Source organism: Hemiscyllium ocellatum, chromosome 8 (assembly GCF_020745735.1).
Source record: "Hemiscyllium ocellatum isolate sHemOce1 chromosome 8, sHemOce1.pat.X.cur, whole genome shotgun sequence".
NCBI lineage: Eukaryota > Metazoa > Chordata > Chondrichthyes > Orectolobiformes > Hemiscylliidae > Hemiscyllium > Hemiscyllium ocellatum.
In genome coordinates this window covers 69,132,448-69,159,595 of record NC_083408.1, presented here as the reverse complement: position 1 = coordinate 69,159,595, position 27,148 = coordinate 69,132,448, and the positions used below count along the sequence as shown (strand labels likewise).

Genomic DNA, 27,148 nt, shown 5'->3' with positions numbered 1-27,148 from the left:
TTTGTTGTTTATCATTTATTAATTATGCAAAGTAACTTATATGTGATAACTGTCACACATCAAAAGTAAGTTTAGTCTCAATGTGGCCTTGCAAGACAAAACTGAGCATCTACCGTTTAGTAAAACAAATATTTTCCCGCAAAAGCCTACTGTGACAGTTCATGGTAAGTTTGAGATAAACCAGCTTTCTACATGTTGGAGCCTGTTGAGTGGAATAGATTGGAACAAAGGAGCAATTTTGAAACTGAAGTGATTTAACAAAATAATGATTCGATTTGGGTGTACATACTTCTGTAAGTAAGACTTAAAGAATACGAGATATATTTTAACCAAGATTAAAGTTGAAATACATAAGTGTAATGTTACAATCAGTTACATAGCTTCAAACGTTTGCTTATGGCGCTAAGAAGTCTAGAGAGGTATGCACATATGCAGGAAGGCTGTCGCTTCATTTCCTGAAGCGTTTTAATAAATGTGTACTTGATTTCCATGTAGCTGGAAGAATTGAGTGTTGGAGTAATGAGCTAGCAGACAATTACCGTTCCAGATTTGGTAATGGCAGGGCGATGTTATCTGAATGAAGCCTATCAGTTGAAATGTCTGTAATTGCGCTGTCAAAACAGCTGAAAAGCACTCCCCTTTCAGCTTATGGCCACTTCAAAATGAAATTCTTTCCTCGGCTTGGTTCTGCCCGATATGTAGGCGTCAGAGAGAAGGCAGCAGATCGCCGCCTCGGGCCTTTCTCAGAGATAGTACAGGTACAGCGATTGTGGGGCAGAAGGGAGAACTGATTTCCTTTGCGGTCAGTTTGGAAACTCCGAACAAAAAGAAGTGACTTTGCCGTCACGGCCACTGGGAGACGATGAGTTTGAGTGAGAGGTTTTCTTGTGTTGGCTGAGATCTGGGGAGGCAGCAGTAGCAGACTGGGGGGGTTCCTGCTGCTCTCATTCAGTGAAGCGGCACCTTCTGGATGCTTTGTGATTGTTTTGGACAAGATGCTGGATATAATTGGATCAATATGGAGCCGGGGCACCAAGGAAATGGGGGCAAGTTTCAAGGACACTATGACATGAGAATCAAAGCGCTTCTATAACATACAACGGAATTTTCCCTCAATCATTCCTTTTCCGAATCGAGTGAGAATAATTTCGCTCCTTTTCCAAAAAAAAACAAAATTCTGGACAGAAACATAAGGAAACAAAATGGACATAGGCAGTTCTGAGGAATGACTTCAATCACGGGTTTGAATCCAAATGTGACATTTACTATCCGGCCATCAGGATTGTCTTTACAAACAGATATTCCAGAGGGGTTCAACTCCAAACAGAAATGATTCGTCTATTGACTAAATGTTTATAATTCACAGATAAAACGCACAGGCAAACGCTGAAGATAAAAATCAGGATGAATTCGAAATAGGAGCAGGCGCCTTGCCTCCTCATGGAGTTTTGGTGTTAGCTCAATCTCAGCCTGCGGGCGTGTACCTGACCAAACCAACTCGGCATTTACATCGTCCCCTGCCTCCATTTCTGTTCAACAAAGGCTAACATTTGAATTCCTCTTAAACACAACAGTAGCATGTATAATCACTTCAAATGCGAATATTACATTCGTTTTTTTTTAAAGAAAATGTCGACGCATAATTCCGATGCCACGTGACAAAAGCAGTGTAAAGGAATAAACTTGACATACAATTCCATACTGTTTGTAGTCATTAAAAAAAGGACAAAGTCACTTGTGTGGAGCGACCCAAGGCAGACCAGACTACTTCAGGGCTGGAATACATTGCTAAATATTTCAGACATGAAAGTCGCTCCCCCCCCCCCTCCCCCACCATGGTATACAGTTTAGGAGATATGATGTGGAACGAAAACAAATGTTTCCTGAGGGAATGCAATCATCAGATCCTTTTTAAAGATTTATCCAACTTGGCCACAGTTGAAAACTAACAGGGCCGTGAGTAAATTGCGGAGCATGGCTGAGTTTTTTTGCCTGAGGGCCTGATCCGCTTTCTCCACCTGCACACTCCAGGGAGCACAGGCTGAGGCAACTCTTGCAGCTTTCCTCTGGAGTTTGCAGGCTAGCTAGACCCTTTTTGGGCCTAAGCTGTCTGCATTTCAACATCTCCAAAAAATTAAGGCTGCATGCAGCCTTGATTAACATCTGCTAACCCTCCCGCTACCTTCCTCCCATTCGTTTGACAATGATTTGCTGGAAGGCAAACCCTTTTTTTTTGATTTGGAGGGGGATGGGCTGGGGAAGAGGAGGGCACAGATGAAAGGAGAAACACCGTAATACAGTAACCCCTGGTGACAACTATATTCTCACTAAAAAGAGATTTCAGCAAATTAAAGTTTAATCACGAGAGAAATTTGACAAGTGTTAGTTTAAGGTACACTGTTAATTGGAATCTGACTTCTGGTTTGGCGCAAGCAGCTGTTTGATCTGCGTCAAGGTGTCCCTGCCACAGGGTCTGACATGCCAGGGACATGAAAGACAAAACAGGTCTGAAAACAGTAAAGGAGATCCAGCCTTTTACTGCATCTTCTGCAAGACCACCCTGTCCTTTCCAGCTATTCACTGTCCAATAACTACCCAGCGAACCAAAGAGACCCAGATACAGCCATTAGCATCAGGACCGGGTTTGTTGACATTTTCCATGTATGCTAGTCTCCGTTCACACCTTTTTTAAAAAAATAACAATCAGCTTCCCAATAAAAGGCACGACAATACTTAAATCGTTTCTTCTGAGAGAACTCAGTTTTAGATAGGTAATTCTGCAAACACTTCCACACTGTGAATTTAACTGCAAAAAAGGTGAAAAATAATAAATAGTACACTTCATGAACATTTATGAACATTTTTTCTATATTCCAATTTAAACATATACATTCTAATATACAGTTAACAAAGACGTTGTACAGAAATTTATTTTACGTTTAAAATATGACTCATTTTTATTTTCCTTTTATATGTAGTTATAAATATATTTTGTCAAAATATATGATCATATGGTCAACATTTGCACATAAGTCATAAATAATGTAATGGTGAACGCTGTTATGAATAGTGTCCAGGCATTTTTTTAAAAAAAAAGATCAATTCTTATTATTTCTCAGCGGCACCCACATCCCTCTACAACCATTTCCTGATAGTTTTTCAGAACAACTTTATCATATTCGTCCAAGTAGAGCATTGAGATGGGACTGAGTTCCGTCGGGACACAGCAAGCTTTAGGGATGTTGGCATTAACAGAATTGACCAGGGTCTGCACGATGGCGTGGTTGGTCGAGTTTAGATGGTCCGCCAGTGGGAACGGGCAGTCCCCGTGACAGTAAAAAGCTTGGTAACCAGGGGGTGCCACTATCCAGTCGTTCCAGCCCACATCGCTGAAATCCACATAGAGAGAGTGCCTCCTGCAGTGCGATTTGTTTTTCTTGCGCCTCTGGCCCTTGCTGCTGCGTTTCACCCTCCGGGTGAGAGCGTGGCCCTTGCCATCGTGGCTGAACGTGACAAGCAAGGGCCTGAGCTGCGACCACTCGCCGTGCCTCTGCTGCAGCGACCGGCGCATTCGGACGTGCTGACTTTTTGACCCGTTCAGGTGGGTGACCTCCACTGCCAGCCCGTGGTTGGGCTGCTTTTGCATGGTCCATCTGAGTACCGCCGGGCTGACATCGAAGCTCTCCCACCGTGTCCGGTTCTGGTGGACCAGCCTGGTGTCTAAGAGCCTGGTGATCAGCTCGCCCGTCTCGCTGGGGGCTCTCATGATCTCGTAGACGTTGATCCGGTGGAGTCCGTCGGCCCGGTCCCACACGCTGTCGATTCGCTCCCGGTACAGCCGCAGCTCTGCAGAAGCCAGCACCTCGTTCTCAGGCACCACGCTGATATTAAACACGAAGCGAAGCTGCGAGACTTCCCTCTGCCCGGGCATCAGCTCCAAGTGTTCTGTTCCGCAACAGAAAGGAAAAGTCAGCCCTTAAAAATCTCGATTCGCCCACGGAAAATTCAAATGGCCCGCGACCAAAATAAGATACCCGTAATTTAATCAAAATATACAGCCTGAGAGCAGACTTTTACAAAACAAGCGCTCGACCTAAACAAACAAAAAGCTGCTGCTGGGAGAGGGAAATTAATGCTACCGACTGTCTGCCTGCTAAACACTAACTGCGAATGACGGCTGTCTTCAGAAAACATTCTTGTTACCTGCCAGAAATCCCCTTTCCAACACCCCCCTCTCCCCTCCCCCCCAATAATTACCGGGCCATGAATTCTAACCGGTGTCGCCTAAAACTCCATATAGATACTGCAGCCATCAATTGATGTCAAATAAGCTTTTAATTTAAACATTGTAATATACATAATCCACGTTTTAAAATTACATACATGGTGTCCTAAAAAAAACACAGGAACAGTGGCTCCCACCGCTCTAACAGAAACTCAACGCAAGGCGATAAATTGCTTCTGCATACAGTTTAATCTCCCGCCACGGGTCTGTTAGTATTGATCCAGCTATCATTACTGCCTCTAACCAATACAATCAGCTTAGTGTTTCTGGGACAGTGAATTGCAAGTCCAGTACCTTCATGGTGAAAGCTCCTCACGGTGTTGGCCCGGCTTGTGGATCTCTCAGGATATTCGAAACTAATGTCGTGAGTGACCTCGTCCCCGGACTGCAGCCTGTACAGATCCAGCATGTACTGGGGGACGACAGCGGACTTACTGGGCTGTGGGCGCCGTTGCAGTCCGAACATGTTGAGTAAAGTGGCCTCAAATTCCCGTAGCAGTTCATGGTTTTGCAGAGAGCGACGTCCACCCGCCTGGCTTTGCTCAGTAAACTTTTTCCTCCCTTCCTCTGGTATCAGACTAGCATTACCTCCCAGTAAGACCTGGCATAATAAAATTACCATCAGCATTCGGTTACCAGGAATCATGGTGTCTCTGTGGAGCAAAACAAGCAACAACAAAAAAAAACCGAATGAGAATTACGAGTAATCTTCAATCAACGCCCCAGAGAGAGAACGCACGACACAGAGAAAGAGAGTGAGAGAAGAGGTATAATTACTTGGTCTCAACTCGGTTACAGTTAAATAGCCCATAATCAGGCAGATAGCACCATCCTGTTACTCTTTTGTGTTTTCACTATCTTAGTAATTATCTTAGGCTGGTTTCTTTGGAAGCAACACGCTCAAAATGTTGCACTGGGCATTTCACCAAACGCCCCATGAGTTTTGAGAAATGGGAGAGAAAAAGGCACACAATTCGTGCGAAGAGTTCTTTTAAAATTTAAAATGTGTTCACATTTCTAGATTGACTGCTTTTGATTGCTATGGGTCTGTCGATGCAACATTTCCTTAATTGTTTTCGTGATAAGCAAGGTACAAGTGCACCCCCTTCAACCGAAACGTATGCAAGGGAAGGACCGCAAGTACATGTTTAAGAGAGGAATCAAATAAATGGATAAAAACACATAGATATCGCTACAGTATGAAACCGGGGAGTATGAATCCTTATTTATTAGAATAGTATAAAATAGGTCTACTCACTGACAGAAAACAAGGCAGATGAAAACAGTCCATGATTCTTGACAGCCGATCTTGGACAAGTTCTTGAAAAGCTCAGGGACTCTGGAGCTGGGCTGCTCGGCTACGTATTATCGAATCCCTCCTGGAACAGTATTTGAATATAATGAGCAGGCTCTCCGTTTCCTCTCGGCGACGTCAGACAGCCCCTCCCCAGCTGCCAATCAAGCCACAATCCCCGCCTCCCTCGCTGACGCTCCGCCCCACACAGCTCGCACACCGCCGGCCCCGCCCCCTAAAGCGAGCACACCGCCGGCTCCGCCCACTACAGTCCGCGTCCCGCCCCAAACGGTCAGGCCGTCGACAGCCCCGCCTCCTTATTTATGCACACCACGCCCCATCTGCCAATCAACTTCCAGTCACACCCTCCCTCCCTCACGCACTTCAGCTCCCACGCCGCTGGACACGCCCCCTATGCGAGAATCCCGCCCTGTACCGCCCCCCCCGTAGCTCCGCCTCAGTGGCCGCCCTACCGCCCCGCCCCCTTCAAAACCCTCCCAATCGGCCCTGACCCCTTCAGGCTGCACTTCGCCTGCGCAACCGCATCTGCTAATCAACATCAAGCCCCGCCCCCTCAACGTTCACCCACCGACGTCCCCCGTCCCCGCGCTGGCCAAGGGTGGGCACTGCGATACGCAGTGCTGTCAATCAACACACCAGCCCCGCCCAAGACACCGCCCACCTAGCTTCCCCGGCTCCTGTCCAATCCAAATCACCAGCCGCGCCCCAACCACCAATCAAAGGCATGACCCGCCCACTACTGAAGCCAAGCGGCTCACCCGCTCCCTATACGGAGCCCCGATTGCTGGCCATGCACCGTAACCTGACTGGTCTTCACAGACACGAACCCTCATCGCCCTACCTCCTCCAAAGTCAGGGTTATCCAACAACCTCAATGTCAGTCACTTTATAGACCCGCACCTTCACTGTCCATCACCCTGCAGACCCGCTCCTGCACTGTCCATCACCCTGCAGACCCGCTCCTGCACTGTCCATCACCCTGCAGACCCGCTCCTTCACTGTCCATCACCATGCACACCCGCTCCTTCACTGTCCATCACCCTGCACACCCGCTATTTTACTGTCATTATCCTGCAGACCCGCTCCTTCACTGTCCATCACCCTGCAGACCCGCTCCTTCACTGTCCATCACCCTGCAGAACCGCTCCTTCACTGACAATCACCCTGCAGACCCGCTCCTTCACTGTCCATCACTCTGTAGACCCGCTCCTTCACTGTCCATCACCCTGCAGACCCGCTCCTTCACTGACAATCACTCTGTAGACCCACTGTCAATCACCCCATAGTTAAAAAACACAACACCAGGTCAGAGTCCAATAGGTTTATCTGGGAGCACGAGCTTTCGGAGCACAGCTCCTTCATCAGGTAGCTGTGGAAGTGGATCATACAACACAGAATTTATAACCAGGGTCATCCCCCGACCTCAATATCAGTTACTATATACACCCGCTTCTTCACTGTCAATCACCTTATAGACCCTCTCCTCTATCACTCACCCTATAGACCCGCTTCTTCACTGTCAATAACTTTTTGGACCCGCTCCATCACTGTCACTCACCCTATAGACCCGCTCCGTCTCTGTCAATAACCCTATAGATCCATTCCATCACTCTCAATCACCCTATAGACCCGCTCCTTCTCTGTCAATCACCATATAGACCTGCTCCGTCTCTGTCAATAACCCTATAGATCCATTCCATCACTGTTAATCACCCTATAGACCCGCTCCTTCTCTGTCAATCACCCTATAGACCTGCTCCTCCACTGTCAATCACCCTACAGACCTGCTCCTTCTCTGTCGATCACCCTATAGTCCCGCTCCTCGCTGTCAATCATCCTCCAGACCTGCTCCTCCACTGTCAATCACCATAGAGGTTTGCTCCTTCACTGTCAATCAACCCATAGACCCACATCTTCACAGTCAATCACCCTATAGTTCCGCTTCTCCACTGTCAATCAACCCATAGACCCACATCTTCACAGCCAATCACCCTATAGACTGGCTCCATCACTGTCAATCACCTTACATACTTTCTCTTTCACTGTCAGTCATCCTAGAGGCCCGCACTAACACTGTCAGTGATCCTATAGACCCACTCTTTCACTGTCAATCATCCTACTGACCTCTTCCTTCAATGTCAATCACCCTATAGATCTGTTTCTTCAGTGGCAATCACCAAATTGATGGTATAGTGGACAGTGAAGAAGGTTAGCTAAGACTACAAAGAGATATTGATCAATTGGTCAATGGCTGACAAGTGGCAGATGGGAGCTAATTTTGGAAAAATGCAAGGTATTGGTAAAACAAACCAGGACGATACTTATACAATTAATGGGAAGGCCCTGGGGAGTGCGGTAAAACAGAAAGGCCTAGGGGTTCTGGGGACATAATTCTTCGAAATGTGTGTCACAGGTAGACAGGGTAGTAAAGAAGATGTTTAGTATGCTTGCATTCATTACACAGACCTTTGAGTCTAGGGGTTGGGATGTCATGGTGAGGTTTTATGGGCCGTTGGTGAGGCCTCTTCTGGAGTACTCTGTACACTTTTGGTCATTCTACTATAGGAAGGATATTATTAGGTTGGTGTGGGTTCAGAAAGGATTTACTAGGATGGAGGTTTTGAATTATAAAAACAGAGTGGATAGGTTGGGACATTTTTCACTGGAGCATAGGTTGAGGGTACCTTACATAGGTTTATAAAATGATGAGGGCATAGATAAGATGAATAGCAAGGGTCTTTTCACTTAAGGTGGGGGAGTTCAAACCTAGGGGTATGTTTTTAAAATGAGAGGGCAAAGTTTTGTTCAAAAGTATTTTAGGGACAACTTTTTACAAAGTGATTCAGATGTGGAATGAACTACCAGACGAAGTAATGGATGCAGGTGCAACATTTAAAGACATTTGTATAAGTACATGAATAGGAAAGGTTTGAAGGGATATAGGCTAAATGCAGACAAGTTTAGTTTGGGAACATGGTCGGTGTGGATGATAGGAGTGTCCAAAACTAGAGGGCATAGGTTTAAGGTGAGAGTGGAAAGATATAAAAGGGACCTAAGGGCCAACTTTTTTCATGCAGAGTGTGGTGTGCGTATGGTGTGAGCTGCCAGAGGAAGTTATGGTGGCTGGTACAATTACAACATTTAAAATGTATCTGGACGAGATACATGAACAGGACAGGTCAAATCCTGGCAAATAGAACAAGATTAATTTAGGACATCTGGTTGGTATGGCTGAGTTGGACTGAAAGGTCTGTTTCCATGCTGTATGTTTCTATGATTCTATGAATCCATGACCTGTTAGACCGGCTACTTCACTGTCAGTCATTCTATAGGTCTACTCTTTCAGTGTCAATCACCATATAGCCTGGTTCATTCCTGATGAAGGGCTTTTGCCCAAAATGTTTATTTTTCGGCTCATGGGGTGCAGCCAGACTTGCTGTGCTTTTCCAGCACCACTCTCATCTTGAACCTGTTCCTTCAGTGTCAATTACCCTATAAACTTGCTCTTTCAATGTCAATCACCCGACAGGCCCCCTCCTTCATTGTCAAACAGTCTGTAGAGCCACACTTTCACTGTCAATCACCCCACAGACCCACTCCTTCACTGTCAATCACCCTATAGGCCCGCTCCTTCTGTGTCAGTTACCCCATTGGCCTGCTCTTCAGCGTCAGTCACTCTATAGGCCCACCCCTTCACTCTCAATACGCCCACCGTTGCACGCCAATTACCCTAAAGGCCCACCGTTGCACTGTCAATCACCATACAGGGCCACGCCTCCATCACTGTCGTCACCCAGCCCCTTCTTCATTGTCAGTCACCTCGGGCCACGCCTGACTGCCAATCATCCGGAGGCCCGACAGAGCTCACGGCCTACCTGTCAATCACCGGACAAGACAACACCCTCCCAACCCGCCCCCAGAACAAGCCGACGTTCCCAGTGCATGGGCGCCAATCAGAGCGCGAGACTGGGAGGCTGATCACCTGTCAATCATTGCGGGGTTCGGAGCCTCAGGCTGCAGTCGCCGCTGCTGAAACACCATGAGCATTGCGGCCAATGTGAAGAGAGCCTGGAGACACATGGCCCTGCGGTGCTGCAGCCGGGCGTGCGATTCTCACATTCCGCCAGAATGAACTCACGGGAATGCTATAATAAGAACAGAAAATGCTGGAAACGCTCACCTGAAAGTAGCATCGTTACAGAAACACTGCCCCTTACATAGGGCAACAATCGGTGAAAGTTCATGTGCATTTTCACTCGCTATAACCAAAGGCTAATCGATGCTACAGAATTTATATCAATATGGTTGCATTTTTATCAATTGTAACACCCATGAAATGGGCAACACCGTTTTTTTAATGACTGTGTTTCACAAACTGCACCGAAATATTTTGTTTATTTCATGTAGTGCCTCTCGCTGACAAGATCGTGTACAAATCCTGTCGACTACCTCCCATAAGGAAACGGTTGGAAGTTATTTAATGGACATATTTAAAGTAGGAACTCTGGTATCATAGGGACAAGATCCCATAATAATGCACAGCGTTAAATCGCACATTTTCACAGGTTCACAGTAAAACACAGAAACTCTTAAGTAAGTATTAAACGACCCCATTTTCACTAAAAGCGCTCCTAAAATGCATTCACCATGCAATGAAAATTACACAAACATTTCACAAATAGATCACGAAACGTCGGGTATTTTTAACTTCCAGTTGGACTATGAAAATGATTCATTGGTTTACCAGGGTTTACAGGCATCTGACCTCACAGAAAAATACAACCGATCCGAACTGCATGCATTATATATATATAATCGTTAGCCTTCAATCACTCTATAGACTCATTTAATCAAAATCTAAGCAATATGTCGCCGCATTAAAACACGTAAGTTGGAAGTGTTTAACACAAAATTTTAATACAAGTTGTCTATCTCCAAAACTATTAATTCATCTGCAGGATCACTTAACTCGGCTCTGGCAATGAACTTTAAAGAAATGAAACGAGCTAAATATTTATATACAGGAAAATCAGTCAATCACTGCTCAAATCACCGCCAGTTTCAATAAATACATCCTGAGGAAATGTTCGTTATAAAGTGAGTTCTGAAACTCCAGGCTGACATTGTGGCCCTCGCGTTTTGTTAAGTGGAGCACGTGTGATTACACTAATATGAAGCCAATGTGTGGGTAAAATAATTATTGCCGATTTATATCGACTAATTCTCCCGTTTTCACGATACAACAATCTCAGTTTTGCCACATGTATCAACAATAGTTAAAGATGACTCACCCTGCTAGGAGCGTACTCATATACTCCACAAGAATTGCATCTGTACGACTATCTGTAGGTAGAGAATTTTTGAACCAATCAAAATTCAATTTATCTGAAACGGACTGGATTAAGGCGCCAGGGATAGACGCGCTCGAACAAACCCTCATATTCGATCCATTTTAAGAAAGCAAACTGGAACTATCAGTTAATCCCACTAATAAAGTGGCCGCCCAGTTTCTGCAATTTGTTGGAAAGTACGTACGTCATTGCGGTATTTTAGCGGAGTTCATAAAACCTCACTTATGCGATCTCTATAATATTCCACTTCCTTCCTGCAGAAGTGGGGAATAGCTGTATATCCAAGGCGATACAGCGTGTGAATACCGTATACTGTACACACAACAAGTAGCACATTCCTCTATCACAAGTTTTCTTTAAATTAGCGTTTATATTAACTTTGCTGTGAACAGCATATTAACTCGTCGCTTAGGAAGGATTGCATTTTATTCAGAAACCCGCATATCTGTGATCGAGTTCTTCCGGAGAGACAGAAATTCCTGTGAGCAAGAGGAAACAGATTTGAAGATAAAGAAAACGCAGAAATTGCAATTACAAAGTCAGTTCGTTGTGTTGGGTGGGGTATACAACTACAGTATGACGAAGATATGTAAAAGTCGGTTTTGGTACTACACGTGGAAAAAAGGCTTGAGATCAGACCAAAGTCGCTTTTAAGTGCCCTGAATAATAGCACGCGGTAAAGGTTACAGTGGAAGGATTGCACCCACTAATATGCAGAATATACACATTGGTTTAGTTTAAATTGTGATTAAAAATAACTAGAAAGCAGAAACAAATAGGTGTAAATTTTCCACCAACATCTTCACTCTGAAATCTTGGTCACGTTTAGTCATTCATAAGGGAGATGGTGTTGAGTCAGTCCTCCCCACCAACAAAAGAGAAATGAGTGTAAGGGTTGGAGGGGAAACCAAGACTAGAAGGTAAAGTAGCATTTTGAGGAGCACAATAGTTCTGCTACACCTTATTGCTGAGTAAATGGACTTCACATCTGTCGGGGCACAATCTACAGCAGTGGTGGCTAATGTTCTGTAAACTATGTCATTATTCAAACGCTGGGAATAAATGCAATTTTTGACACAACGTCCAAAATAACGATACCTTTACACTGCAGCCTGGAGAGGGTTCATTAGAGAGCAGCTAGTTGGAAACCAGAACCTTACCTCCAAGAGAGTAATATTTTCTCAAATTATTTGGACACTTAGAAATGAGCTTATTTGGATTGGAGAAAAATGAAATTAATAGCATCCTCTTAAAAATGGCCAGAGGAGTATGTACCAGGAAGCTAATTCGAATTAGGTTGCTAGTGGCAAATTTGAAACAGCAGAATTTGCATATAAATTGAAGATTAGAAGTAGATTAGGAAAATAAATTCAAAGCCAAAACAATTGTTGCTATGTTGACACCCTTTTCAGCAAAATAGTGTAAGGATGGGGTTAGTGGTTAAATTAACGCAACAGCTATGATAAAATATTTTCTTCAGATACTGAAATGATGGAATTGAAATCAACTAATCAATGATAAACAATCTCAATATGGAGTTGGATTTGCCTTATGCTTTGTATGTAGGAACAGTGACAGCATTTACCGAATCTTTCATCAAGAAGTAAGTTCTGTATTATCCAAGTGAGTTGAATATACAATACCATTTTATTCAGTGTAACAACTTCTACTTAGATGGTGGCTTTAAAATAGATGGGCAGGACAATCAATGCTGAGTGAGAAGGCTGTCAGGTAAGGTAACAAAGGGCATGTCGACTCGCTAGGCTTCTAATGCTGAGTGAGGGATTTAGTAAGAGAATTTCGGGAGGGTAGAGCCATGAGGGTGAATTAACAGGACAATGGATACACAGAGTTTCAGACTCAGAAGAACAAAAGGATGTTGTAGAAGAAGCACAGAGAAAAAACGTGGATAGAGTCTATAAATTATTTCAGTCTTGTATTCTCATGGTACAAGCCATTCCTCAGCTATGAGAGTGGGGAAGTAAACTCCTCCTAGTGCTGTCCCACCGTTATACTGTCTGATAGTCCTTCCCCATGAGGCCATCTAGATGCCTCAACACAAGAACAAACGAATTAGGGCAAGAGTTGGATAAGTAGCTCCTTAAACCTGCTCACTCTTCAGTAATATCTTGGGGGACTTTTTACCTCAACTCAACTTTTCCATTTCTGATCTTACATTTTCCTCTTAAATAAATTCAGGCCTTTCCATGCAAAGAATAATGGATTATATATTGTATGTATATTTTTCCTTTGTACATGTCACAGTCCTTGTCCTACCATCCCAGTAATTCATCAGATTTGTAAACAGTGACACAGAAAAGCTGTGTTTGCTGCCTTGGTAAATATAATCATGTCACTGAATACAGCTTCCTCTCCAAATTGATTTTCAACAATAATTCACAATCGAAACTGCAGAGCAGTGCAGTGGTACAGCAAGCTGGTGAGTCAACATATTATACTACCTTTCACCCCTTACATCAACAATTCCTGCACAATGAAATTAAGTTTCTAGCCTTATTTTCAAGATAAATTGCCAATTGTTGATATCAATTATTCACTACTAATGCAAACTCTTAAGGCAACAAATGTTGAAAAACAGGGATTATCCAAATGAAAATGTAGGCTAGCCTATTAGCCAATACTATTAAACATATAGTCTTTCCTTCCACCAAAATATTAACATTAGTAATTGTGAAAGTGCAGCACAAAGTTGACCTATCTCATCAATATGATCTTCAAATGTGCACTAAGTAACATTTCAAATATGCAGTTTCTAAACTTGACAAGAAGTGGTTATAGAGACCCATCCAGTATGAAGGTGTCAGTGTTATAACTGAGACAGTTGTGAAGAAAGTCAAGAGAAGCATCAATGTTATCACTAATAGCAGGCTTTAAGAATAGATGAACATTTAAGTGAACTCAGGAATGAGGTGAGATTGCTTTTCCCAGAGTAGTAAATGACAAAGGAGAGGTAATAGATTTGGTTTTGAGACATTGTGAAGGAGCCAGAGAAATGTGCAATAGTCCTAGGTGAAATTTCACAACACATTTAAAAATGGGACATGATGAAATGTGAACCAAGAGAGTTTTTCTCAAGTGAAAGGAAAAACTCAACAGCAGCGTGCCAGATTTCAGTCAAGCCCAGAATGTTAGTTCACTCCTCCAGGATAAGGATATGAACAGGGAGTCTTGTTCACAAATGAGCAAATATTTTGCAGGCTGTTGTAAAGTGGAAGCATGTTTAGACATTCAATTGACGAGTGGAGGATAAAAACAAAGGCAGACTCACTGGGAAGTGAAATAGCTCATATTGTGAATAGACTATACAAGGGAGGAAGCTTCAGATTATTGCCAGAGGAATTAAATGAGTTCAGGAGGTGTTAGGAGAGAGGAGTGAAATAAATAAAATGATGTGCAGCTTAAAATTTACATAACTGTCAACCTCTCATCCAAGATTTGTGGTATGCTAAATAAGTCTGCTTTGCTCTCAATTTCAATTAATTACTATCAAGCAAAATTGCTAATGCTAGCACAAATATATTACAAGGTAAACAGACATTTAATTTCAATTTCACTCACTTTAGAATTCTGTTTTAGTCTGACTTCCTAGTTCAAATATTTCAAAGGGCAATATCTGAACATTTGCAGTTAAACCACCTGAAGGAACTTGCACAGAATATCAGCTTACAATCAGTGAAGGGGCAAAGATTAGCTGCAGGAAAAGTACTTATAATGAAAACTAGAGGCCATTGAAGACTAAATGTTCGGCTAGTTTAGCCAAATGCTAGTGCCCTTATCTGAAGGAGCAGTTCACAGGCTCAATTCCCAATGCATGAATTTAAACCAATTAACTGAGCAGGCACTTCAGCATAATACTGAGGGAGGGCAGCATTGTCAGAGCTTTTCATCTTTCAGATATTTACCTTTTCAGATGAATACAAAAGTAATGCACAATTTAAACTATAACCAAAGCATTCACCAGATATCCTGACCAACATTTATGCCTTAACCAACACCACCACAATAGATGAATTGCTCTTGTTTCATTGTTGTTTTGTATAAATTGACTACTGTGTTTGCCGACATAACTATGAACACGATCAAAGCAATTCATTGGATGTGAAGTACTTTCAGACATCCTGTATATGAGTGGTACTTTATGCATTTTTTAAGAAAATTAACCTATTTTTCTATTCAATTTGTTGGGAGGTGTTATTACACTTCTCTGGAGCAGGTGCGACCTGAACCAGGGCTTCCTGGTCTAAGGATAGGAACTATGACTGCGCCACAAGAGGTTGATGCATGTTATGTGGCATCAGAAGCATAAGTTAGACTTCAGATACAAAATGTGAAAATTGCTACATGCAGATAAGATGGTAAGTGCAAATCAATATCAATGTGTGAAGTGATACATTTTGTTTTAAAATTAGCATTGACTATATCAAGTAGGCTCAGTGTTCTGAAAGAAATGAAGTATTTGGGGAGTAAGCTTACAATTTATTAAAGGTAATAAACAAGGTTAATAAGGAATTAAAATCTAAGATAATTCTATTTTTGATCATGTGGTATGAGATTAAAACACTATGTGGTGATGCAGAGTTATATAAAACATTCGCAAAATTCAGAGAATCGTGTGTAGCATTGTGCTGCACACTATATAAACAACCTTAAAGCTTTAGGGGATGAAACCCAGGCTCCCCTAGGGTTATTTCTGGTTTGAATGAATACAACTGCATCATTTACATCAGAGTATCATTGATTATAGGATGGTATAGAAGTGTTTAAAATTGTGAAAGAATTGAACCAGCTCTTGAGGATAGGCTCTTTTCATTTCCTATGGCTGTGGAGTTTGCCATGAACTAAAGATCAAATTCTTGAGCTTTAAATCTTTAAATTCAACATTCCATGGAGTTTGAGAATTTAAGTTTTATATTAAAATGTCTGGAAGTAAAGAGCTGGTACCAAAAGTGACCATGAAACTGCCAAATAGTTGTAAAAAACCAAGCTAATGTCCATTTGGAATGGATTCCTGCCTCCCCTATCCAGACTGATTTATGTGACTCTAATCATGCACCAACGTGCTTGACTATACTCTTAAGTCAAGTCAAGATCAGCAATTCACACAGTTGTATAAGACAGGTGCAAAGAATCAGATAGTATTTCGAATAGCTAGTCAAACGCCATTTTCTTAGGGCAATAAATGCTGGCATTGCTGTGACGTTTAGAGACGAACATCTTTTCAAAATAAGGTGGAGGGTCTATAGATACAAAAGCCCATGCAATTGGTTTTAAATAGAGCATAAGAGAAACCTTTTCACACACCGAGTTGCAAGGCTATGGAATTCACTTAATGACTAAAGCAAAAACTATGTCAACATTCAAGATTGAGTTGAATAGATGAATGAACAAAAAGGGTATAAAGGAGATTTTAATGTATTCTACTATTACAAACACCATAAAAACTGATAACTTTTTTAAAAGAAAGGAATCCCCAGGAAGTCAATAGAAAGGAAACCAATGGATAAGACTTCACTTTTTATAATGTTTATGTAACAAACCAACCATATCAAACATAATTCAAGCAAAAGTTAACTGTTGAAGGATATTTTTAATATAAAGGTAAATATTGCTTTAAATGATTAGTATTACAAACAATATTTCTTGGCCAATTGTTGTACCAGGTGCAATCATGCAAACCTTCCAACTTGGCCTCCTCTTTGGAAGATCCCATTCCATTTCCCATTCAATTGTTTGGGTCCATGAGTTATATCCACTACATATTCCATCTGAGGTGTCTGGACAGATTCAGAGCTGACATGGTAGTTGTCTGTGATCTCTCTCTCTCACAAACTCACAATGTCCTGATGGTAATGGCAAGGCGTCCTTAGAGATTCTGTACAATTTGAAATGATTTGGTGAGCTTTGGCAACATAACACCTGAAACAGCAACAAGAGTTATTGTCCAAGACATAATCTCTTGCCTTTCCTGTTTTAGCTTTCTGGTCTTTCTATTGGATAACACACATGAAAATGGTAAAATTGCCATTGTTTTACCAGATTACAGGGCTGCTATCTCACTATGGAAATGACTGGTGCTGGTTTAACCACATCTCAGGCAAGAGGAGAGGTTGAGAAGAAGAGTCCTTCTTGGTAACCTCAGTCAATGCAGCATTTGAAATCATGTTGTTAGTAATACTCTGCATCACAAACCAGCTGTTAGTGAATTGAAATACTTGACCCATCAGAAATGTGCTATTTGCTCTATTCTCAGACGCCTGCTTCATTAGTTGGATGTGTTCAAAGAATGCTATTAGAAAACTGTTCCATTTTGAAAGGTATTTGCTTGTTTCCTCTTTACATGATCTCTTAGTGTATTCTGAACAGCCAAACAGAAAATACAGACTGACCTAACCCACTGCAATTAACTTTTTATTTGCCCTTTGCTTCTTAGCTGTTTGTCCCTATGGTAACCTCAGATCACATGGGCATTTCTTGGAACAAAACTATGCCATTATCAGTGAACCAATTAATTCCATTTCAGAGAGCTCCCTAGCCCACTTTGACACTGAATATGATTTCATACAAAAAAAAATTAGGCCTTCCTCTAGCACATAGATCACCATACTTTTATTGATTTATTGAATCAAAAAACAATGCTTGTAATCAGAAGATAAGCTTCAATTAGGAAAGCAATTTTTCAGAAAACTACTTGAAGTATGTAAGCTTTTCAAGGAGTGATGCCAAAAGGAGTTGACTTTGAGTTATATTAGCTCCCCCTTCGGCATCACCTTGCTCATAATTTCATGATCTGTGTAATGCAATTGATGCTATGCAACAGTTTTCTACATCAGCCTGGGAAAGATCTGATTCTTCCACATGATGCAAAGACTGCTGTTATATGCATAGTACAATTACCCATTTTATCCTTGTAGTATCTGGATTTATGCGATTTAGCCAAATTGTGGAATTTCTATTTTGGCAATACTTATTGGGTTTAACCTTAAAATCAGAAGGCTTATGTATTAGTCAAGCGAAATTAGAAATTTGTTAAATCAAATAGAAACATAAATTATAAATAGTTTCTTAAGTCTCCTAATAGATTTCATGCTGATCAAAACTTTTGCTGTTGGACAAGTGACACTTAACCTTTCACAAAATAGCTTACAAAACAGAACTGCCATGAGAATTCCTCACATGAAATCCAGGCAAATGCAAGAAGTTGAGAGAGAAGATTTAGATAAGAAAAAATGATGCCGAAAGGAGAATGTGAAAATATTAACCTCCTGAACATTGTGTAAATATTAGTGAACATCCCCACTTCTGACTTTATGAAGGAAGGAAGGTTATTGATGACATAGCTGAAGATGGTTGGACTTACGACACTACCCTGAGGAACTCCTGCAGAGGTGTTCTGGAGTTGAGAGATTTGACCTCAAACAACCATGATCATCTTCCTATGTGTCAGATATGACTAAGCAGCACAGAGTTTGCCTTGATACCCATGAATTCCAGTTTTGCTAGGACTCCTTAATGCCACACTCTGCCAAATGCAGCCTTGATGTTGAGGTCTGTCACTCTCACCTCACCTTTGGAATTCAGCTCTTTTGTCCATATTTGGACCAAGGCTGTCAGGAGCTCAGTGGCAGAACCCCAACTTGGTGCCAGTGAGCAAGATATTGCTGAGCAGAGTACTGATGATAGAATTGTTGATGTCACATTCCATTATTTTACTGATGAACAAGAGTGGGGTGGTAATTGGCCAGGTTGCATTTATCCTGCTTTTTATGTACAGGACATACCTCGGCTATTTTCCACATTGTCGGGTAAATATCAGTGTTGTAACTAATGGAAGAACTTGGCAAGGGGAGCTACAAGATTTGGAGCACAAGTCTTCAGTACTATTGCCAGAATGTTGTCAGGGTCTTTAGCCTTTGCAGTATCCAGTGTTTCTTGAAGTCACATGGAGTGAGTTGAATTGGCTGAAGACTGGTATTTGCGATGCTGGGGACCACTAGAGGAGACCAAGATGGATCATCCACTTGGCACTTCTGGTAGACAATTTCAGTGGATGCTTCAGCCTTATCTTTTGCACTGATATGCTGGGCTCATCCATCATTGAGGATAGGAATTCCACTCCTTCAGCGAGGTGTTTAACCATCTAGCACCATTTCTGACTTGGATGTGGCAGGACTGCAGAACTCAGATCTGAACCTTTGACTGCTGGATTATTTAGCTCTATCTATCATTTGCTGTTTGTGCTGCTTGGTACACAAGTCATCCTGTTTGGTAGCTTCACCAGGTTGACATCTCACCTTCAGATATGGCTCATGTTGCTCCTGACATGCCCTCCTGCATTCTCCATTGAACCAGGGTTGATCCCCTGGCTTGATGGTAATGGTTTAGTGGGGGGATATGTCAGGCTGTGAGGTTACAGATTGTGCTGATGGCTCACAGTGCCTCATGGATGCCCAGTCTGTTCAAAGTCCGTCCCATTTCGCATGGTTGTAGTTGTGAAAGTTGGACTCCATCTCCTCAAGGACTTGTACACATAATGGTAAGGTGCTGGGGAGTGCTGCTGAACAAAGAGTTTATAGTTTGTTGGAAGTGAAGTCTCAGGTATTTAGGATAGTGAAGAAGGCATCTAGTAACCTTTCCTTTATTTGTCAGAGCATTAAGTATAAGAGTTGGGAAGTCATGTTGCAGCTGTACAGGACATTGGTTAGGCCACTTTTGGAATATTGCATGCAATTCTGGTCTCTTTCCTATCGGAAGGATGTTGTGAAGCTTGAACAAGTACACAACAGGTTTACAAGGATGTTGCAGAGTTGGACGGTTTCAGCTACTGGGAGAGGCTGAATAGGTTGGGGCTGTTTTCCCTGGAGCATATGAGGCTGAGGGATGACAGTATAGAGGTTTATAAGATCATGAGGGGCATGGATAGGGTAAACAGACAAGGTCCTTTCCTTGGGGTGGGGAGTCCAAAACTGAAGGGCACAGGTTTAGGGTGAGGGGGGAAGATTTGAAAGAGGCCTAAGGGGCACCGTTTTCACACAGAGGGTGGTGAGTGTATGGAATGGGCTGCCAGAGGAAGTGGTGGAGGCCGGTACAATTGCAACATTTAAAAGACACCTGGATGGGTATATGAATAGGAAGGGTTGAGAGGAATATGGGCCAAGTATTGGTAAATGGGACTAGATTAGGTTAGGATATCTGGTCAGCATTTGATGAGTTGGATTGGATTAGATTCCCTACAGTGTGAAAACAGGCCCTTCAGCCCAACAAGATCCCACCAACCCTCCGAAGAATAACCCCCTCTGACTAATCACCTAACAACTATGGAAAATTTAGCATGGCCAATTCACCTGACCTGCACATCTTTGGACTGTGGGAGGAAACCGGAGCACCTGGAGGAAACCCACGCAGACACGGGGAGAATATGAAAACTCTACACAGACAGTTGCCCAAGGCTGGAATCGAACCTGGGACCCTGGCGCTGTGAGACAGCAGTGCAAACCACTGATATAGGGTCTCTTTCCATGCTATACATCTCTATGAGTCTATGACTGTAAGGACTGTGCGGTGATCACTTACAGATACTGTCATGGACAGAGAAATCTGCAGCAGCCAGATTGGTAAGGATGAAGGCGAGTATATTTTTCCCTCTTGCGTGTTCCCTCATCACTTGCTGCAGATCTGGTCTTGCAGCTATGTCCTTTAGGACATGACCAACTTGATCAGTAGTGTTGCTGACGAGCTACATTTGGTGGTGAACATTGAAATCCCCTACCCAGAGTACATATTGTACCATTGCCACCCTCAATGCGCCTCCAAGTCTTGTTCAACATGAAGGAGTACTGATTCATCAGCCGAGGGAGGATGGTATATGGTACTCAGCTGGAGGTTTCCTTGCCTGTGTTTAACCTGGTCATGGGACTTCATGGGGTCAGAGTCAATGTTAAGGGCTTTCAGGTGAACTCCCTCCCAACTGTATACCACTGTGCTGCCACCTCTGCTGGGTCTGTCCTGCCAGTGGGACAGGATATATCCAGGGATGGTGATGGTGGTGTCTGTAAGGTAACATTCTGAGAGTGTGACTGTGTCAGGCTGCTGCCTGTCTGGTCTGTGAGACAGCTCTTCCAGTTTTGGCACAAGCCCCCAGAAGTTACTGAGGAGGACTTTGTAGAGTCTGCAGGGCTGTTTCTGCCGAAGTCTTTTCCGGTGCCTAGATTGATGCTAGATACTTCATCTGATTTGAGTTTTTTATTGATACATCATTTGATTTTTGCCTTCATTTTACTTGCCTTCTCGTTTTAGTTGTGATCTCTTTACTTCCTATTACCAAATTTACTTCCTTCCAATTTGAGTTATCGCTCAGGCTTCCAATCGACTGAAAAGATAGGTTAAACCTTCCCCAACTGCACAAGCAAATCTCCCTATTATGGTATCAGTCCCAGGGCTGTTACAGTGTAACTCCACCAGTGTGTACATGTTCTACTAGCTCCAGAACTGGTCCAAATGCCTAAGAACTATGATGCCCTCCTTACACCAAACCTTTAGCCATGTGTTCAATTGCTCATTTCTTCCATTCTTTCACTCACTAATATGTGACACTGGTAATCCTGAGGTTACTGCTTTTGAGATCTTCCTTTCTAGGTTCCTTCCCAAGTGCCTAAAATTGGCTTTCAGGACCTCGTCCCTCTTCCTATCTATGACATTAGTGCCAATGCAGACCATAACGTCTAATGGCTCCCCCTAGAAGGATTCTTGTGTCTACTCCATGAAATCCTTGAGTCAGATATTAGGTAGGCAACACACCACTCTGCAGCCACATTTACAGAAATTTATAATGTTCTATTTTTCAACAAAAAAAATGATAATGAGCTTTGACAATGATAATGATGAAACATCTTGTTAAAGTGAACAATCAGAACTTGCGTTGTCTACTTCAAAATTTGTTTCTCTTCACATTATGTTTCACCTTCAAGGAATTTCATTGATACTGATGATGAGCCAAACTATCTGAGGTTAGATACTTGATTTAGCAAATTCTATTTTGAGAATTTCCTAACTTTTTGAGAGTTTAATAGCTGCTTTGACCAGTTGTGTAAGGAGACAGAAGTGAAACTATCATTTTCCCAATACTTAAAAGCAGGTACATCACCATTACATATCCCTTTGGTACTTTTGCTATTATTGTTGAAGGAGTGTTTTCTATAAATTCATGAAATTGTACTCATTCGCCATTTTTGTCATGGATATAAGGTTCCTATTCAACCCTTTTTGTAACATCGCCTTCATAAAACCACAATTAGCATTTACTGAAATACCTATTATCACACAAAGAATACTAAGTTCAGAAGTGGTTTAGTGGCAAAAGTACCACATAAGCTGTGCCCAGGAAAATGTTACAGGTTTGAATGTGACTGTGCTGAATTATTGTACTTGGTAAGGAAGGAGAAGACCAGCCATGGTTCCACTCCTTGCAAGGCAGTGACCCCTGATCAAAAGAACATTTCTAGATCAAGAGTGTGAACCATCATGATATTACCATGTGATTGTTCAGCTGAAATTAGCAGACAAATTTGACATTTTATGGATATTCATATAAATGTATATTTCTTCATAGTTTTTAGTTATTTAAACATATCCGTTGTGTACATATTAATTGTGAATGTCTTTGGTGTTCTGTTTTGCATATTTTTTGTGTTCTCTTGGCTTAATCATCGAAAGCTTTAATCATTGAAAAGTAAAGAGGGAGTGAATTATTTAGCTGCTGATTTATTGGGACATGTGGAATTACAAACCAGTTAATGAAATAAAATGGGCAGGTGCAGCAAGCAATTAGGAAGACAAATGATACATTGGTTTCATTACAAGGGGATTTGAGTTCAGAAGCAGAGATGTCTTAGTATTGTTGTACAAGGCCTTGGTAAAACAGTACCTGGAGTACGGAGTGCATCTTTGGTCTCCCTACCTAAGAGAAGATATACTTTCATAAAGGGAGCACAGCAAGGGGTCACCAGATTGATACTAGAGATAATAGGGTCCTTGCATGAGGAGAACTTGGTTCATTTGGGCCTGAATTCACTAGAGTTCAGAGAATGAGATGGGACCTAACTGAAATGGGATTCTAACTGGGCTCGAGAGACTAGATGCAGCAAGTATGTTTTCCTTGGTTGGGGAGTCTAAAACCTGAGGTTATGATCTCAGCATACAGGGTACATTTAAGACAGAGAGGAGGAGACATTTTTTCAGTCAGGGCTGGTCAACATGTGGACTTTGCAAACATAAAAGGCTGCAGTGGCAGGGTCACCAAGCATTGTCAAGGGAGCTGAGACATAAATGGGAGGGAGGTGGGGTTGGGGGGAAGGTAGCTGGACATGCGATAGGTAGATGAAGGTGATGGAAGGTGATGAACATAAATCAGAGAGGAAGGTGGAGCAGTAGGTGGGAAGGAAGATGGACAGGTAGGGCAGTTCAAGAGGGTGGTGCGGGTTGGAAGTTTAGTTCTGGGATAAGGTGGGGGGGAGGGAAAATAAGAAAACTGCTGAAATCACCCCTTCTGCGACTCTCTTGGTAGGTCCATGCCTCTCCCCCCTCCCCCATCAACCCAATACCCACTCCCTCACTTTCTCCTATATCATTCCTATGTCTGTCACCAGACTGGGAAACAAACTGCCTTACTCAGAACTCAGTTGTGGCTCAACACTCCATGGGGGACAGCGAAACTGCTGTAGTTACATTCTCAAAGTATCTGTGAATGGTTTCAATAAAGAGACTGCCTCATGGGAGGTTGTGATTGTGACCAACCTAAACAGAGAAGCTTTATCCGGGAAGGCACGATTACATCCAGAGACTTTGTCAGAAGCATGCTCGTGAAGATGTGTCAGAAACAGTTGACACATGTCCAAACAACTCATTTACCTGACTCCTCAGGCTTTCCCACCCAACATGTGTCAGAGGCTGCCAATCGTGCATTGGACTTACCAACCTTTTCATAACCATTGAACTGGATTGCATGAAATTCATCCACGATCCTGAGGGACTGCCCAAGAACAAGGCCTTAGGGGGCACAGTGGCACAGTGGTTAGCACTGCTGCCTCACAGCGCCAGAGACTTGGGTTCAATTCCCGCCTCAGGCAACTGACTGTGTGGAGTTTGCACTTTCTCCCCGTGTCTGCGTGGGTTTTCTCCGGGTGCCTCGGTTTCCTCCCACTGTCCAAAATTGTGCAGATCAGGTGAATTGGCCATGCTAAATTGCCCGTAGTGTTAGGTAAGGGGTAAATGTAGGGGAATAGGTGGGTTTCGCTTCGGTGGGTCGGTGTGGACTTGTTGGGCCGAAGGGCCTGTTTCCACACTGTAAGTAATCTAATCTAATCTAATTCACCTCAGCATTCTAGACCAATGAAAGGAAAAACACATATAATGGGGCGGCACGGTGGCACAGTTGGGGGGGCACAATGGCACAGTGGTTAGCACTGCTGCCTCACAGCGCTAGAGAGCCGGGTTCAATTCCCGCCTCAGGCAACTGACTGTGTGGAGTTTGCACCTTCTCCCCGTGTCTGCGTGGGTTTTCTCCGGGTGCCTCCTACAGTCCAAAGATGTGAGGGTCAGGTGAATTGGCCATGCTAAATTGCCTGTAGTGTTAGGTAAGGGATAAATGTAGGGGTATGGGTGGGTTGCACTTCGGTGGGTCGGTGTGGACTTGTTGGGCCGAAAGGGCCTGTTTCCACACTGTAAGTAATCTAATCTAAGGGATTTGTGTGCAAAAATATATCTACTTAGGGCAGTTGATCAGGCTTTAAACTAATGGGGCTAGTGGGAGTCAGGTATGCTTGTTCACAGGGAGGGAAGCTTAGAAATCCAAAGAACAAAGTTGATAAAGTAGAGGAGTCTAGTGATGTGGTTAAAGTTAAGCAGAATGGGACATAAACAAAAATTGCAACAGGGAATAAGGTCCATATGAAGAACCATAGTAAGAAAGTACAATTAATGGCTCTTTATCTGAATGTGAAAAGCAGCCAAAATAAGATATGAATAAATTGTGCAAATAGATTAGATGTAATCTGAAATTTTTTCAGCTTTGGGGAGTCAGGGTGACTTATTCCTCACAGTTTGGAAATTTTATAAGGTGTCCAAGGTTAGAAAATAAGTAATTCCAAAGTACACACCATTTCAAAAAGATAGACAGAAAGGATAAGAAGGAAGAGTAGCCCAGATAGTAAATTATGACGTAGGCAAATTAGTAAAGATGATCTTGACTCAGAAGATCAGAAATTGGAAGCTGAATCCATTCAGGTCAGGAATAGTAAAGTTCGGAAAGTACTCGTGAGAATTGTTCATAGGTACACTAACAGTAGTCAAACCATTTAACAGAGTATTGGCCATGAAGTTATCAGAGTTTGTAACAAAGGCAAAGTAACAGTTGTGACTGAATTTAATCACCAAATAGCATGGACCATCCTATTGGTAAAGTTTTCATGAGTTTCGCAGAGCAAGACTTTGTGAAACTAACTAGAGATAAAGCTATTGTAGATCTAGTATTTTGCAAAGAGGCACTAGTAATTTCATTGCAAAAGATTCTCTGAAAAGTAGTGAACTATACACTCACAAAAATCTTCACAAACAAGTACTTTACATTTAAGCCAACACCTCAGTTGATTTGATAAGGGTCAAGTAACATTTGTGCTACACAACAATTTCCCCTTGACATTAAATGGCATTAACATAATTGAATCCCCTCCTATCAATATTGTGGGGTTACCATTGACCTGAAGCTGAACTATTCTAGCCATATAAACACTGTGGCTACAATAGCAGTTCATTGACTGTATATTCTGTGAACAGGAAATCAGCCCGACTCCCCAAATTAAAAGAACTGCAGATGCGGGAAATCTGAAAGAAAAACAGAAATTGCTGGAAAAACTCAGCAGGTCTGGCAGCATCTATGGAGAGAAGCTAGAGTTAACATTTTGGATCCAATGATCCTTCTTCAGAACTGTAAATCCTATCCTCCATCTACAAGTTACAAGTCAGGAAGGTGATGGATTTGCCCTGGATGAGGACAACACCAACAATATAAGATCATAAGATCTTGGAGCATAAAATAGGCCATTCAGCCCATCAAGTCTGCTCCGCCATTCAATCACGACTGATAGGTTTTTCAACCTAATTTTCCTGCTTTCTCCCCGTAAACTTTGATGCCCTTGGCGAACAAGAACCTATCTACCTCTGTTTTAAATATACTCAATGTCCTGGCCTCCACAGCCTTCAGTGGCAATGAATTCCACAGACTCACCACTATCTGGCTAAAGAAGCTTCTCCTTATCTCTGTTCTAAAGGGTCTCCTCTTTATTCTTAGTCTGTGCCCTCAGGTCCTTGTCTCAATATATAAGAAATTCAGTGCTATCTAGGACACAGCAGTCTGCTGATGTCACCTCAGACAACAAACTAAAACATTCCCTTTCTTCACCAATAGTTCCCAATGGCAGAGTGTCCACTACTTACAGAATGCACTGCAATAACTCACCAAAGCTCCTTCGGCAGCACCATGCATTGGAGGCAGTACACCAAACCTTCCCAGGATGAGAAATTGTGCTGGTATAAGAGACTGAATACATTTGGCTAATATTTATGGGAGTTTAATGAAATGAGAGGAAATTTCATTGAAACATACAAGGTTCTGAAGGATCAAGGCATTTCCCCAAGCTGAGAAATGCTGAATGTGGAGTCATTGCCTTAGAATAACAGGTCTATCATTTAGAACTGAGATGTGAACAGGTTTCCTCATGCCTTGGGATGTGAATGTTTGGAATTCTGTATCCTGGAGTGCTGCACACGCTCTGCCATTAAATGTATATAACATTGAGATCGATGTTTGATTGTCATGGAAACAAAAGATACATGTATTGCAAAGTAGAATCACAGTCAAAAATTGACCATGATCATATTGAATGGTGCAGCAAGCTATGACAATAAAGCAGGAGATACTCGATAAAGATACTCGTTTAGGGAACTGATGCATTGACAATGGGCTGAATGGTTCCTGTCTATGCCATATCAATCTGTGATTCTCCACTTGGGGATTAAAACATTGGGAAACAGAGAGTGGATGCTTAATAACTTAGGAAAGATGGCTGGTGCTTTTGTCATAACATCCATGTAGTTGGCAACGACACTGAGTTGCCTGACATATTC

General features: G+C 42.5%; 1 protein-coding gene across 2 annotated transcripts; it reads right to left on the bottom strand.

Annotated features, from left to right (window-relative positions):
* Nucleotides 1–304: 304 nt before the first annotated feature.
* Nucleotides 305–11,072, bottom strand: bmp4 (bone morphogenetic protein 4). 2 transcript variants are annotated; one of them, XM_060829154.1, is made up of 5 exons: nt 10,892–11,072; nt 9,583–9,745; nt 5,544–5,664; nt 4,580–4,938; nt 305–3,945 (listed from the first exon to the last, which is right to left on the bottom strand). In XM_060829154.1, exons 4-5 carry the CDS (start codon nt 4,929–4,931, stop codon nt 3,116–3,118), a joined length of 1,182 nt encoding a protein of 393 aa, XP_060685137.1. In that variant the 5' UTR covers nt 4,932–4,938; nt 5,544–5,664; nt 9,583–9,745; nt 10,892–11,072; the 3' UTR covers nt 305–3,115. The 2 variants fall into 2 exon arrangements, with proteins under 2 accessions (XP_060685137.1, XP_060685136.1); XM_060829153.1 differs by having other exon boundaries at nt 5,548–5,664.
* Nucleotides 11,073–27,148: the final 16,076 nt, after the last annotated feature.

Bases quoted from the DNA above. Each gene is read 5' to 3' on its own strand.
- bmp4 (XM_060829153.1), bottom strand. From the start codon at position 5,576: ATGGACTGTTTTCATCTGCCTTGTTTTCT. The intron at 4,939-5,547 runs GTCAGTGAGTAG...TTTGCTCCACAG, and splicing joins TTTCATCTGCCTTGTTTTCT to AGACACCATGATTCCTGGTA. The intron at 3,946-4,579 runs GTACTGGACTTG...GTTGCGGAACAG, and splicing joins GAGGAGCTTTCACCATGAAG to AACACTTGGAGCTGATGCCC.